Source organism: Nicotiana tomentosiformis, chromosome 1 (assembly GCF_000390325.3).
Source record: "Nicotiana tomentosiformis chromosome 1, ASM39032v3, whole genome shotgun sequence".
NCBI lineage: Eukaryota > Viridiplantae > Streptophyta > Magnoliopsida > Solanales > Solanaceae > Nicotiana > Nicotiana tomentosiformis.
Genome location: NC_090812.1, coordinates 143,215,325 through 143,228,590, shown reverse-complemented (window position 1 = coordinate 143,228,590; position 13,266 = coordinate 143,215,325). Strand labels below are relative to the sequence as shown.

The following is a 13,266-nucleotide window of genomic DNA, read 5'->3' as shown; positions in this document are numbered from 1 at the left end:
ATTTCACCTCAAACCGAGCTCTCAAAGTCTCAAAATGAATTATAAAATTAAACCCTCGAATTCCCCTTTTCTGCCTAGCGACATCCGCTTCTGCGGCTGACGGGTCGCTTCTGCGACGCTGCACCCGCAGAAAAAACTATCACAGGTGCAGAAAACACTTAAATCCTAAAATTCCGCTTCTGCAGACCACGGCGAGCACCTACGAGTCCGCTTCTGCGACCATAGCCCAAGCCAACCCTTGTCCGTATCTACTATCTCCTCTCCACACTTGCGGACTCGCAGATGCGGATAACTCCTCGCACTTGTGCTCCCAGCTGGGCTTAGCCAAAATCGCTCATGCGATCACAAGCTCGATTTTGTGAGTCCGCACCTACGGTCAGTCCCTCCGCAGGTGCGATAACACCAGAAGCTGGAAACGTTCAGCAACTCAACAAGTCCAAAATTCGATCCGAATTCAAATCGAATTACGCCCGGGGCCCCCGGGACCTCGTCCGAATATACCAACTAGTTCCAAAACATATAACGGACCTACTCGAGGCCACAAATCACATAAAACAACACAAATTCTACGAATTGCAACCCAAATTCCGAAACTAACACCGATTCCTACCAGAACAACTCCGACTAATATCAAATTTTGTACCCAAGTAATAATTGACATTACATACATATTCCAACTTCTCAGAATCGGGATCCGACCCCGATATCAATAATGTCCACTCCCGGTCAAACTTCCTGAATTTCTCAAATTTTCAACTTTCGCCAAATCACGCCGAAAAGGCCAACGCACCTCCAAATCAACATCCAGACATGCTCCTAAGACCTAAATAACCATGCAGAGCTATCAGAACCATCAAAACTCTATTCCAGAGTCATCTTCATACAAGTCAAACTATGGTCAACTCCTACGACTTAACCTTCCAACTTAGGGACTATATATCCCATTTCACTCCGAAACTCACCCAAAACCAAAAAACTACTCCTGGCAAGTCACGTAACGACAATATAACACAAAGGATACAATAAATAGGGGATCAGGGCAATACACTTGAAACAACCGGCCGGCTCATTACAATTTGGTATTGCTTTTGTTTGGTTGGGGTCATGTCTTGTTTGATAGACAGACCCATTAGGTTGAAGTTTAGTAGATGAGTTTGGGTATGGGACTGGTGGTCAAATGGCCCAAGTCTTTAGGTACTTGTAAGGTAAAAGAAGAGATAATAGTAAAGTGATAAAAAACAGAAAATAAGAGGTTAGTTTAGGGAATTAACATGGAGAATCTTTTCTGATTAACAACTTAAATATTCTAGAAGAGAGTAGTAGGGAGTAAAATACAATAAGACAAAGGAAATTAGGTCAAATTTGGGGTTACTGAGAAAATACAGAAAGATAAGGGATTAAAAAGAAAGAGAAGAATATCTGAATGACACAGTTGTATCAAAATCTATTATTAGAAAGATGCCTTTCCCCTATTTTTAGGGCTGACACATTTCCAGATTATTCTCTCATTTTTGCAGACACACACACATATATTCTATATAACAGACCCTTTGCATTTCTAAATCAAAAACTCACTCTCTCTCTATATTTTCTCACACACACACACACAACACAATACTGATTTCTATCTACATTCATCCTCACTAATTCTCTCACAGAATACACTCTGAAATTCAAAATTATATATAGAAAAACCAAAGGAAAAGAGATTTTGAATTCATTTGCATTGTTTCATTAGTTTCTAAGTTCTCGTTGGATTTTTGGGAGTGTATTTAAAGCTGTTTTTGATGTTTCTACTGTTGCATTTGCTGCTTGTTAGCTTGGCTTCATCTTTAGCTTCTTTGGTCTTCACTGGGACTAATACTGTTATTTTTTCCTGCAATTAGCTGTTTCGTCCTTCCAACTTGAGAGATTTTTTTTTATTTTGTTTGGTTCTGCTATAATCAAGTACTACTTGTGGTTTGAATAATGTAAACACTATATTTGATTGAATGAGAATTATGTGACTCTGCCTTTGTTTCAATTTGTTTCAAATTCCGCAAGTTGTGTAGACATTCATCTTGTTTAAATGTTGTAATGTTGTCCTAGTATGTATTAAAATCATCAATCAGATATGTTGTTCTCTCTTTTCTTTCTTGTCTAAAAAATAGAATTGAATATACACTCACCTTCTTTATGTGACATGAGTTCAAATGATAGAATTTAGTTGAGAAGCATGTACGAGAAATTGAGCTTCAGGAATGCTCACAGGATGTTGCTAAGCTATTACGTGCCGATTTAAAATCTAAGGGAGATTTTCTATTTATATAAAAAAAGTACTGATGCCATTTCCTATTCTGGTTCAAGTTGTGTAAATTTTATCAAAGATTTAATTATTGTAAGTTTTGAGTTTATGTATTTATTAAATTGGTGATATGACCTTAATTATTGGATAATATAATTTCATGCTTAGACTAGTGTGAATGTCTTCCTTTTCTTTCAATTGTGTGTGAAAATTGTTAGCTTGGAATTGCCGTATTGCTGTCTTCAGAGGTCATTGGGCCTGAATAATCGGCCCAGCAAGTCTGATAATTAGAATGGAGTCATGAAGGCTTTTGACCTCTAATTCAATCCAATTGTGGGCTCATTCAAACAGCCTATGGCATTGTTTTGATTCTCAGAAAGTTTAGAGACAGTTTGGGCGTTAACTGAGGCCCATTTTCACACTCACAAGTGACTTGTTAGAGGTCTGTTTTGAGTATATTTAGGATCCGTTTGGCCATAGATTTTGCCAAAATAAATTTGGATTTTATTTGACAAACACATGTTTGGCCATAGATTTTGCCTAAATTTTGGCAAAATCCCAATGCCAAAATATGACTATTATATTTTTTAAAAATTGCCCTAAACTTTTGTATTTTATAAAAGAGCCCACTATTTATTATTTTGTAATAATGTTGCTTCGTCTTCTCGATCATCTGATAGTGTATCATGTAGTTCATTATAAAAATGATAATTTTGTATCAAATTTATTTATGTTCAGGACTATGGTTTGCGATAATATAATGAATGTTATTGATAATGGTACTGTTGGGTATTTATGATAGTTTTTAGAACTTGTGGGTATAAGTCATGTTTCATGTTTTTCCAAAATAAATTTGGGAAATATGTTTTGAAAACTGATGTCCAAACACATTTTCATCTTCAAATCAAACTTCACCCAAATTAGATTTTTCAGAACAAATTTGAAAATCTATGGCCAAACGCTAGCTAAATGAATGTAGCCTAGAAATTTCAATGTCCATAACAGACATGTCCATAACAGACATGTTAATAATAATAAATAAGCTAATCTCCCTGATATTTACTTGTTGAAACTCATAGTTGGAATATTTAATTGCTTTATGTTTCTTCATCTCATTGTAATCCAAATGTGTGGACTTTAATGAAATTCCCGTTAGTGAACCAGTAGACTAACATCATCGCCAAACACTTGGAATTAATTTAAACGTATTAAGTTTCTCTGTCCGTATGAATGAATCAAGTTTTGACTCCAACAATTCCTTTACCATAACTCATGACATTCAAAAAATCTTAAACGTAGGAGATGAACACTTATAAATATTCGTAGCTTACTTTAGGCGTGTTTATTAATAAATCATTGTGATTATGGGTACGATTCCCATGACATAATCATGATACCTAATTCCAAAGTCAAGTGCGCATTCATGCGACTTGGCCCCAACTTCAAATAATTAAAATAAACATATTGTGAATCACGGGTACGTTTCACGTGGCGTGATTTGCGATGTATATAAAAATAACGAGTGCACGACACCGCGACTTATTTAAATAAATTTCATAATTATTTAAAATAATTAAAGGCGGTATAGAAGCGACAACACATAAAAGGTTTTTAAAAATGTAATAATTCAGATAATTAAGACGAGTGTAATTGTAAAGCGATTGTACAAAAACTACGAAACTCGGGAGTGCCTAAGAACTTCTCCCAAATTAACAAAATTTCTTACCCGGTCTTCTGTATTCGCGGACCATAAATAACGTCAGTTTCCTCGATTTGGGATTTTAAAATAAACCGGTGACTTGGGACACCATAATAATTATTCCAAGTGGCAAATCTAATTAAATAAATAATCCTATTTCGAATAATATCACTTTAATTGGAAAAACTTCTTATCTTCGAAAAAAGGAGGTGTGACAGCTCTGGCGACTCTACTGGGTACAGGAAACCAGAATCTCTGGTTAAGGGTTCAAAATTTGAACTTAGAATAATTGTTACACTTGGCTTTTGTGATTGTTTGATATTACGTGTTTGGGCCTAATGTGCTAATTGTCGCTCTTTACCGCTTTGATATTGTATGAAATGTATATAAAACTGTTACGATACTCTTCTTCTCTCTGAGTCTTCTAAATCTTCCGGAAAGCGTGCGCTTCGTGTGGCTTCTTTTTTGTTAGAGTCATACCCCTAATTTTAGAACGAGGATCAGATAAGTTGCAAAGCCGGTGAAGCTTCTGTATCCCGGTACGCTGTCCTCCTCGGCTCTAGTTTTTCGCTCGGGTAAGCCTTGTTTAGAACTCCACACCTTAAAGTTTAAACTTAGAAGAACAAAGCCCCATGCCAGATCCCTAGTAGGTACGCTTGTTTGCATCACATGCATTTGACTTTGGGGACTCAACACAGGGGTTAGGTCCGTCTAGGACAGGTGTACCCCAAAATAAAAGACCATCATGTTGCATCATATGTGCTACTTGTTGCATTTGTTTGTTCTGATTTGCATGTTGACTGGCTTCTAAAATAGGGAAAGGAAATCGGGAAAAAAAAGCAGAGAGAAAATAAGAGAGAGAAATTTACCCAGTTCCTGAAAATCCCGATTTTTGAAAAAAACAAGAAAGAAAAATCCCGAATCTCTACTGAATTATTTAGAAGGTTGTTACGAAATGAGTCCAACTCTTCAAAGAATGGCCTTTTCCCTGAATTTGAAAATTTCTTTCCCCCCGAACTACGCAGGTCTAATTCTCACCAGATGTGAGATACGTGGGCAACCCTCATCAGGTCCGGCCCATTTTTGCGAAAATAACCAAAAACAAAAAAGAATATGACAAATGTTTTGAATCATGATCATCACCCTGGGCCGTTCTTGTCAAAATAACCTCAAAACATTCTCATAGGACATCGAAAGACTGTTTTCGTAAGAATAGCCACAATGTAAACTCGAGTCAGTCTTTTCCCCATAATCAACACCATTTTGCAGAAACATCCCTAAAAACTTTCTTCAAGTGCGGAAGGGCCGTATTTGCAAAAACAACCCCTGTTTTGTAACTGAGTTATTAAACTGAAATTTCAAATTTAGACACTTTGTATTTTTGAAAAACAGTGTCGGTTTTGATCATTTGTCCTAAATTTACGTGCAGAATGAGCATTGTTGAGAATTTACCTTTTCAGATCGTAGATAAGATTCCATTAAGCCTCCACATGTGGTGGAATGACCTAAGGGAGATCAGTCAGTGTTCTGTGACAAAGGCATTAGGTGGTCTCACTGGTCTTTTGAAGATTAAGCCTAGGGTTGATCTGATTGAGGCATTGATACCATTTTGGGACCCGACACATAATGTTTTCTACTTCTCAGATTTAGAGTTGACCCCTACGCTAGAGGAGATAGTTGGTTATGCCGGATATGACAGGAGTCTTAGGCATCAATATCCATTAGCTCTGAGAACTATGACCCCTCACAAATGTTTGGACCTTTTGAGCAGTAACTGACAAGTTAAGAGCAAAAATTTGGCCGAAGGTTACTGTACCTTCCACTTTATGTACATCCGGTATGGGGACCCTCACAGATTCGAGGCTCCAGACACTAGTTTGTACCATTAAGGGAAGAAAAACAAGTAGGAGTCGCACAAAGGTTTAGCCTTCATAGTCGCATTTTTGGGCACTTTGATATTCCTAAGAAAGGACGGACATATAGATTTGGGACTTGCAGGGGTGGTTGAATTTCTGGTTAAGAAGGCCAACGGTACTCTCGTGCCGGTGATTCTCACAGAGATCTATCGATCTCTAACTGCTTGGCGAGCTGGTGCAAACCTTTTTGAGGGTTGTAATCTATTATTGCAAATGTGGCTTGTGGAGCATCTTTGTCATTGCCCAAGATACATAAACTATGGACTAACCAGACTCAGTTGCATCGAGGAGTACGGAAATAAGGTAAGTGGCTATAAGCTGCCAGAGGGTACTGAGGCTTGCTTCACACATATGGGTTCACTAACTAAAAATCAAATTGAGTGGACTTTCAGTTGGCTTTTGGTTAAAGAAGTTATCTACATGTCTGCCGACGTGTGCTTTCTGCTATTGATGGGTCTTTAGAATATTCAGCCTTACGCTCCACATCGGGTTCTACGCTAGTTAGGAAGGTATCAAACGGTCCCTCATGATGAGGATCTGAGTACGCAGGTTATTGAGCTACGCCTAGGGGATGCTTTTCCGGAAGAAAAAGGTCCACCAGATTTGGCATCAATGTAGGTTTTTGGAGCCACAAACTCAAGTGTGGGATTTATCATCCAAGGATGTAGAGTGTAACTATACGACATGGTATGGTATGAGAGCTTGGGTCAATCAAGAGCCGGAACAGCCCGCTAAAAGGCCCCATGTCCAACAATTTACAGATGGGGCACAAGAACAATGGTTTGGTTAGCCAAAGAGAAAGAATAACAAACCACCATCAGCAAATTAGAGAATTAGGTCAGAACCACTAAATTTGAAAGTGGTGTGCAAGCCGCTGAAGATGAGGGAGAGAAGAAAAGGTTAGATCGAGAAAATGAAGTCCTCCTAGCTCAACTCTAGGAAATGAGAATAGCAGCTGAGATGCATGTAAGAAGTGAAAGGGATCAAACGATCATGTGCAACTTGAGGAAAAAAGTGCTCGACTATGTGACCGATCTAACAAAGGATGAAAATGATTTAGCAAAAGCTCGGGAAAGGATGGTCTAGTTGGGAAAAGATGCAGAAGAACAGACAAAGTTAGCCCGTTGGGTAAAGCAAAGTTACGACGAAGAAGTTGTGATTTTAAGGAATGAGTTGGCCACTCTCGAAAACAAAATGGGTCAGTAGGTAAAAGACTTCAAGATGGAGAGAGAGAGAGAGCACTGTCATGCATTAATTAATAAATTGGAAGAGAGTGTGTTGATTTCACAAAACCGAAACAACAAGGCCATGCAAGTAGGGGAAGTCCAGGAACAACATATTGGACGATTGCTCCAGGAGAAGGATGCTATTAAGCTTAGAATCAAAGAAATAGTTGACTATACTGCGATGAAATGCAATGAGTGTGAGAATATGACTAGATCTATGTTCTTTGCTTCAGTGTTGTCTTTCGCTCGTCGGGTCATGGCCGACCTAGAGTTCCTTTAGGATGAGCTTGTAAGCGGGCCCACGCCGAGACCGCCTGATGTCCCTCGGCCCTCTGGAATAACGTTTGAGAGTCATCTGTGTTCTTAATTGTCCAGTATCGAGTCTATTGTTTACATTTTTTTGTCCTTCATCCATTTCGAGTCTGTTGTTATTTTGCTTCGAATCTGTATGTTTTATAGTTAGTTGTAAATATTTTCGAGTCCTTGTATTGAAAAACCCAAAAAGATTTTATTAATGAAATATTACAAACTCCAAATAATTTATTTTCTTTATTTTATTTCCCTGAACGACGTTGGTCTGATTCATGCGGCGTCATGATACGTAGGCAATCTCCATCGGATGCGATCATAGCCATAATTAATATGAGAGGGAAAAAAGAGAAAAATTGAGAGAAAATAAAAAAAAAAGAAAAGAAAGAAAGAGTGACAAAAACAAAAGTGAAAAACCAGGAGTGACAAATCAAAAGAGAAAAAGAGAGCTGGAAATGAAAGAAAAGAGTTATAACGTGGAAAAGAGATAATGAAAGCTGGGATGAAACATGCTACCGTTGCAAACACATGGTAGAGGCGTTCAACTGTTCAGGTGAATTGCATCCTGTTGACCCAAGTGAAGTTTGTTTTGATGATTTGACAAAGGAACTCAAACATGAACCAGGTCCATACATAGTGTACACAGACATGTGCAAATTCGAGCATAAGAGATGCACGTGAAGGAGATAAGCTTAAATTATTATATATGATATCTCCTGATCGAAAAGGTTGCATAAATAATAAGGAGAAGGACTCCTTACTCGAAGAGAACTTTATCTAAGATAAGGGAGGAGTTAAAAGTTGAAAATAACTAGAACTCTTCCACCAAGGAAGAGTATAGCATTAGAACTCTAGTTATTCTTATTATACTAACTCTATATATTACAGGATATTCTTATTCTATAGGGATGTACAAACGCTGAAGTTAAACCTGAGTTGAGAGAAAAAGAGCAAGGCATTTTGCAAACGCATTTTGCATACAATTCTTGTGCGATTCAAGTGTGCGAACCTGAAGCTACATGAACCAGATAGAAGAACCAGTTCCAAGTGTATGTCATTTATTCTAGTTCAATTGTAGTAGGGTTTTTCAAATTGTACCTTTTAGCTTTATCTAGAGGTAATTGTATTAGGTACTCTGAGTATTCAAGTTAAGAGTTAACTTGAAGTTATCGCAACAGTTAGAGGCTGGTTGCCACAACTGGATTAGAGATAATCCTTAGGTTTACAAAGAGTATTGTAAATACTGTTTTGGCTCAGTGATTTAGTGAAGTGTTGGGAAAATCCTACTGAGTAGTAGGTCGTGATTTTTTCACGTTTGAAGCAGGGTATTTTCCACATAAAAATACTTGTGTTCTTTAATTTTCGCATTTACTATTTCCGTAACAGTAGTATAAGGAACACTTAGAAGAAGCAGGTCTTTCTATAATCAGTGCACGCAAAAATTGGACGCCAAACAAATCATCCCCCCTCTTGTGTGGCATTGAAGTATGAAACATCAATTGGTATCAGAGCTGGTTATCCTTAAAGAGGCTAACACCTTAGGAGAAGATCAAGATGAGTGCACCACCTGAAAATTGGGAAGGGCAATCTACTGCTACGCCACCACTCTTTAATGGCCAGTACTACTCTTGGAGGAAAACCAGGATGATAGATCACATTATAGGAGAGGACTATGAGCTATGGGACATTGTCACTGATGGCCCACTAGCTACCTTGAAGATAAATGCTGAAGGAGTAGAGGCGCCAAAGACAAGAGCGGATTATACTGCTGAGGACTTGAAGAAATGGGAGAAGAATGCTAAAGCCAAGAAATGGCTTATTTGTGGACTTGGTCCAGATGAGTACAACAGAATCCAAAGTTGTACTACTGCTAAACAAATTTGGGACACATTTCAAGTGGCTCATGAAGGAACACCTCAGGTGAAGAGATCCATAGGAACTCTACTGTACTCTCACTATGAGAACTTTGCTATGAAGGAAGGAGAAACCACTCAAGAGATATACACAAGGTTCACTACACTGACAAATGAACTAAAGTCTCTTGGAATGATTATGCCTGAAGAAGATAGAGTCGAGAAGATAATGACTAGGGTTTTGCCTATCACTTGGGAGAGCAAAATCACTGCCATTTAGGAATCAAAGAATATTTCCACTCTCCCACTGGATGAATTAATTGGAAATCTCACTGCCTATGAACTTAGGAGACAAACCATGAAAAGGATGTACCTAAGAAGGAAATGAGCTTGGCACTCAGAATCACTGAAGGTTCTGATCTAGAAGATGATGAAATGGCTATGATCACCAAGGACTTCAAGAAGTACACGAGGAGAGGAAAAGGATATTCAATAATTGGAAACTATAGCAAGTCAAAATCTCTTGAGAAGCAAACCAATGATGGCTGCTACAAGTGTGGAAAGACTGATCACCACATCATGAACTGTCCTTTATGGAAAATTGAATGGAAGAAGGAAAGAGCTGAACAAAGGAACAGGAAGAAGAAACAGGTTCAACCCAAGAAAAGCAACAACAAAAGATCAACCAAGGATATGGTCGCTGCTTGGGGAGAAAGCTCAGATGATGATGAGGAGGAATAAGCACTTATGGCCATTGGAGAATCTGATGACGAAACTGAGGTAAGTGATTCATCTCAAAGCCAAGATTAAATTATTGTCTAAATAAAGGTTATCTAAGTTACTTCTAGAACTAATTGATGGATCTGAGGATGTAAACAATGAAAAAAAACAGTTGTCTAAAGAATGTGTGATTTTGAAGGCTAAGTGCAAAAACCTGAAACTTAGAGTTAGTGAAACTGTAACTGAAAATACTATGTTGAAGAACCAGGTTCATGCACTTGACTCAACTTTCCTAGAGCTTAGATCTGAAAATCTAAAACTGAAATTAGGAATAGGTAAAAAGACAGCTGATCACACACAACTCACTCTAGAAGAAAATGTAGGATAAACGAAAGTTGAGTTGTATAAAAGGGATGAGCAGGTAAGAATCCTAAAGTAGAATCTAAGAAAGGTCAAGCATGAGCTAGACAGAACTTGTAAATGGAACAGGTCCTCCGATGCACTTTCATGGCTACAAGAACACCATAGTAGCAATAGAAGAGGACTTGGCTTTGGGAACCTAACACCTAAGTGGGATCCCAAAAGAAAGTACCTCACACTTCTCGAGAAGAAGATTTTCACACACTGTGGTAAAACATGACACTATAAAAGTGAATGCACTGCAAAAGAAAAGGCAAGTCAAAAGAACAAAGAATTTGTTCAAGGGAAGAATAGGCTACCAAGTTGGGCTAAAAAGAATTTGATTCATCCTTTTGCCTATAGAAAGGGACCAAAACTAGTTAGGGTTCCTAAGACTAACCCCTGATTTCCTTTTGCAGGTCCAAGTGAAGGGGAGCAACCAAATATGGTATATAGATAGTGGATGTTCAAAGCACATGACAGGAAGCAAGAACCAAGTCCTTTCAATTGAGGACCTTAAAGGAGGTAATGCCTCCTTTGGAAATGGGAAAAAATGTGAGATCATTAGGGTTGGAAAAGTAGGTAAGACTGATTCTCACTCTATTGAGAACGTCTACTTGATAGATGAACTAAAATACAGTCTAATAAGTATATCACAATTGTGTGATAGAGGTAACATAGTAGCCTTCACCTTTATAAAATGCTTTGTGATTAATCTTACCACTGACAAGATAGTTTTGCAGGGAAAAAAAGTGAACAATATATATGTTGTAGATCTGTCCACACTTTTAGAAAATGAACTCACATGCTTAAGTGTGTTGGATAATGATCCCCTCCTCTAGCAAAAGAGACTTGGACATGTCAGTCTAAGTCAACTCAACAAACTAGTCTCCAAGGACTTGGTGATAGGGTTGCCTAACATTAAGTTCAAGGAAGATAAAGTTTGTGAGGCCTGTGCAAGGGGGAGGCAGGTAAGATCCTCTTTCAAAAGCAATAAAGTGGTAAGCACCACCAGGACGATAGAACTGGTCCATATGGATCTTTGTGGACCAATGAGAATATTGAGCAGAGGTGGTAAGAGATATATGATGGTGCTTGTTGATAATTACTCTAGGTTTACTTGGACATTATTTTTAACATCTAAAGATGAAGCATTTGACATGTTCACTTCTTTTGTTAGAAAAACTCAGAAACAACTAGGTAATCAACTTGCAACAATTAGGTCTGATCATGGTACTAAATTTGAAAATGCTAAATCTGTTGAATTTTGTGATGATCATGGCATAAATTATAATTTCTCTGCTCCTAGGACTCCACAACAAAATGGAGTAGTTGAAAGAAAGAATAGGACAATAGAAGAAATAGCTAGGACTATGCTTCTTTCTAGTAAACTGTCCCATAGTTTCTGGGCAGAAGCTGCGAATACTGCATGTTATATCATAAATAGGTGCATGACTAGACCTCTTGTTAAGAAGACTCTTTGAGTTACTTAAAGGGAGAAAATCAAATATATCCCATCTTAGGGCATTTAGATACAAGTGCTTTGTGCACAATAATGGTAAGGACTCCCTAGGTAAGTTTGATCCCAGAAGTGATGAGGGAGTATTCTTGTGATATTCTTCACATAGTAAAGCTTATAAGATTTATAACAAAAGAACAATGTGTGTAGACGAAAGTGTACATGTGGTTTTTGATGAAACTAATATTTTTTCTGAGAGACAGGAACATGATGATCAAGCAATTGGGCTGCTAAGAAACTCAAATGAAACCACGGCCTAGACTGAAGCTGCACCAGAGGAAGGAATAGGGGATGGAACAGGTCCTTCCACCCAGGGTAACTTGACAGGGGGAACTGAACAAAGAGGAACTGATCCTCAAACCTCAAGGGAACTTGTCCCTCAGCAACAAAACATTGAAGGGACATCTAGGGGAAATCAACTGGTTATGAAATCTTACAAGTATCAAAGTTCTCATCCCATTGAGAACATAATTACTAATCTAACCTTTGGAATCAAAACTAGATCTTCTTTGAAGAATCTTTGTGCTTTTGATGCCTTTTTATCTCTTATTGAACCTAAAAATGTTTCTGAGGCTTTGCAGGATACAGACTGGGGTGAATGCAATGCAAGATAAACTCAACCAATTTGAGAGAAGTCAGGTTTGATATATGGTACTATGACCCAAGGACAGATCAGTAATTGGCATAAAATGGGTCTTCAAAAACAAACTTGACGAAAACGGAACAATTACAAAGAACAAGGCAAGATTGGAGGTTCAAGGATATACTCAAGAGGAGGGCATAGACTATGATGAGACTTTTGCTCCAGTTGCAAGATTGGAGGCAATTAGACTCCTTATAGCCTTTGCTGCTTATATGTAATTCACTCTCCATCAGATGGATGTCAAAAGTGCTTTCCTCAATGGCTATCTAAAGGAAGAAGTGTTTGTCAAGTAACCTCCGGGCTTTGAAAGCAAGGAATATCCTGATCATGCGTACAAGCTTGACAAGGCACTTTATGGGCTCAAGCAGGCTCCGAGAGCATGGTATGAAATATTATCAAAATTCTTGCTTGAGCATGTCTGCAAGAGAGGTAAAATTGATAATAATTTATTCTTGAAAGAAAAAGGTAAAGATCTCTTGGTAGTTTAGATATATGCCAATGATATAATTTTTGGAGCAATTACTGATAAGTTAAGTAAAGAATTTGCTTAATCTGATGGGTGAGCTTAATTTCTTTTTAGGCTTAAGAATTAAACAAAATTTAAATGGAACTATGATCCATCAACAGAAGTATGTAAAAGAGTTGCTTAAAAGGTTTAAAATGGAAGACTCCAAAGAAATTGACACTCCTATAGAAGT

General features: G+C 37.9%; 2 protein-coding genes across 2 annotated transcripts; both read left to right on the top strand.

Annotated features, from left to right (window-relative positions):
* The first annotated feature begins 8,988 nt into the window (after positions 1-8,988).
* Positions 8,989-9,567, top strand: LOC138910771 (uncharacterized). The gene has a single exon (XM_070201982.1). It carries the CDS (start codon positions 8,989-8,991, stop codon positions 9,565-9,567), a length of 579 nt encoding a protein of 192 aa, XP_070058083.1.
* A 155-nt stretch (positions 9,568-9,722) lies between these two features.
* Positions 9,723-10,028, top strand: LOC138910770 (uncharacterized). The gene has a single exon (XM_070201979.1). It carries the CDS (start codon positions 9,723-9,725, stop codon positions 10,026-10,028), a length of 306 nt encoding a protein of 101 aa, XP_070058080.1.
* Positions 10,029-13,266: the final 3,238 nt, after the last annotated feature.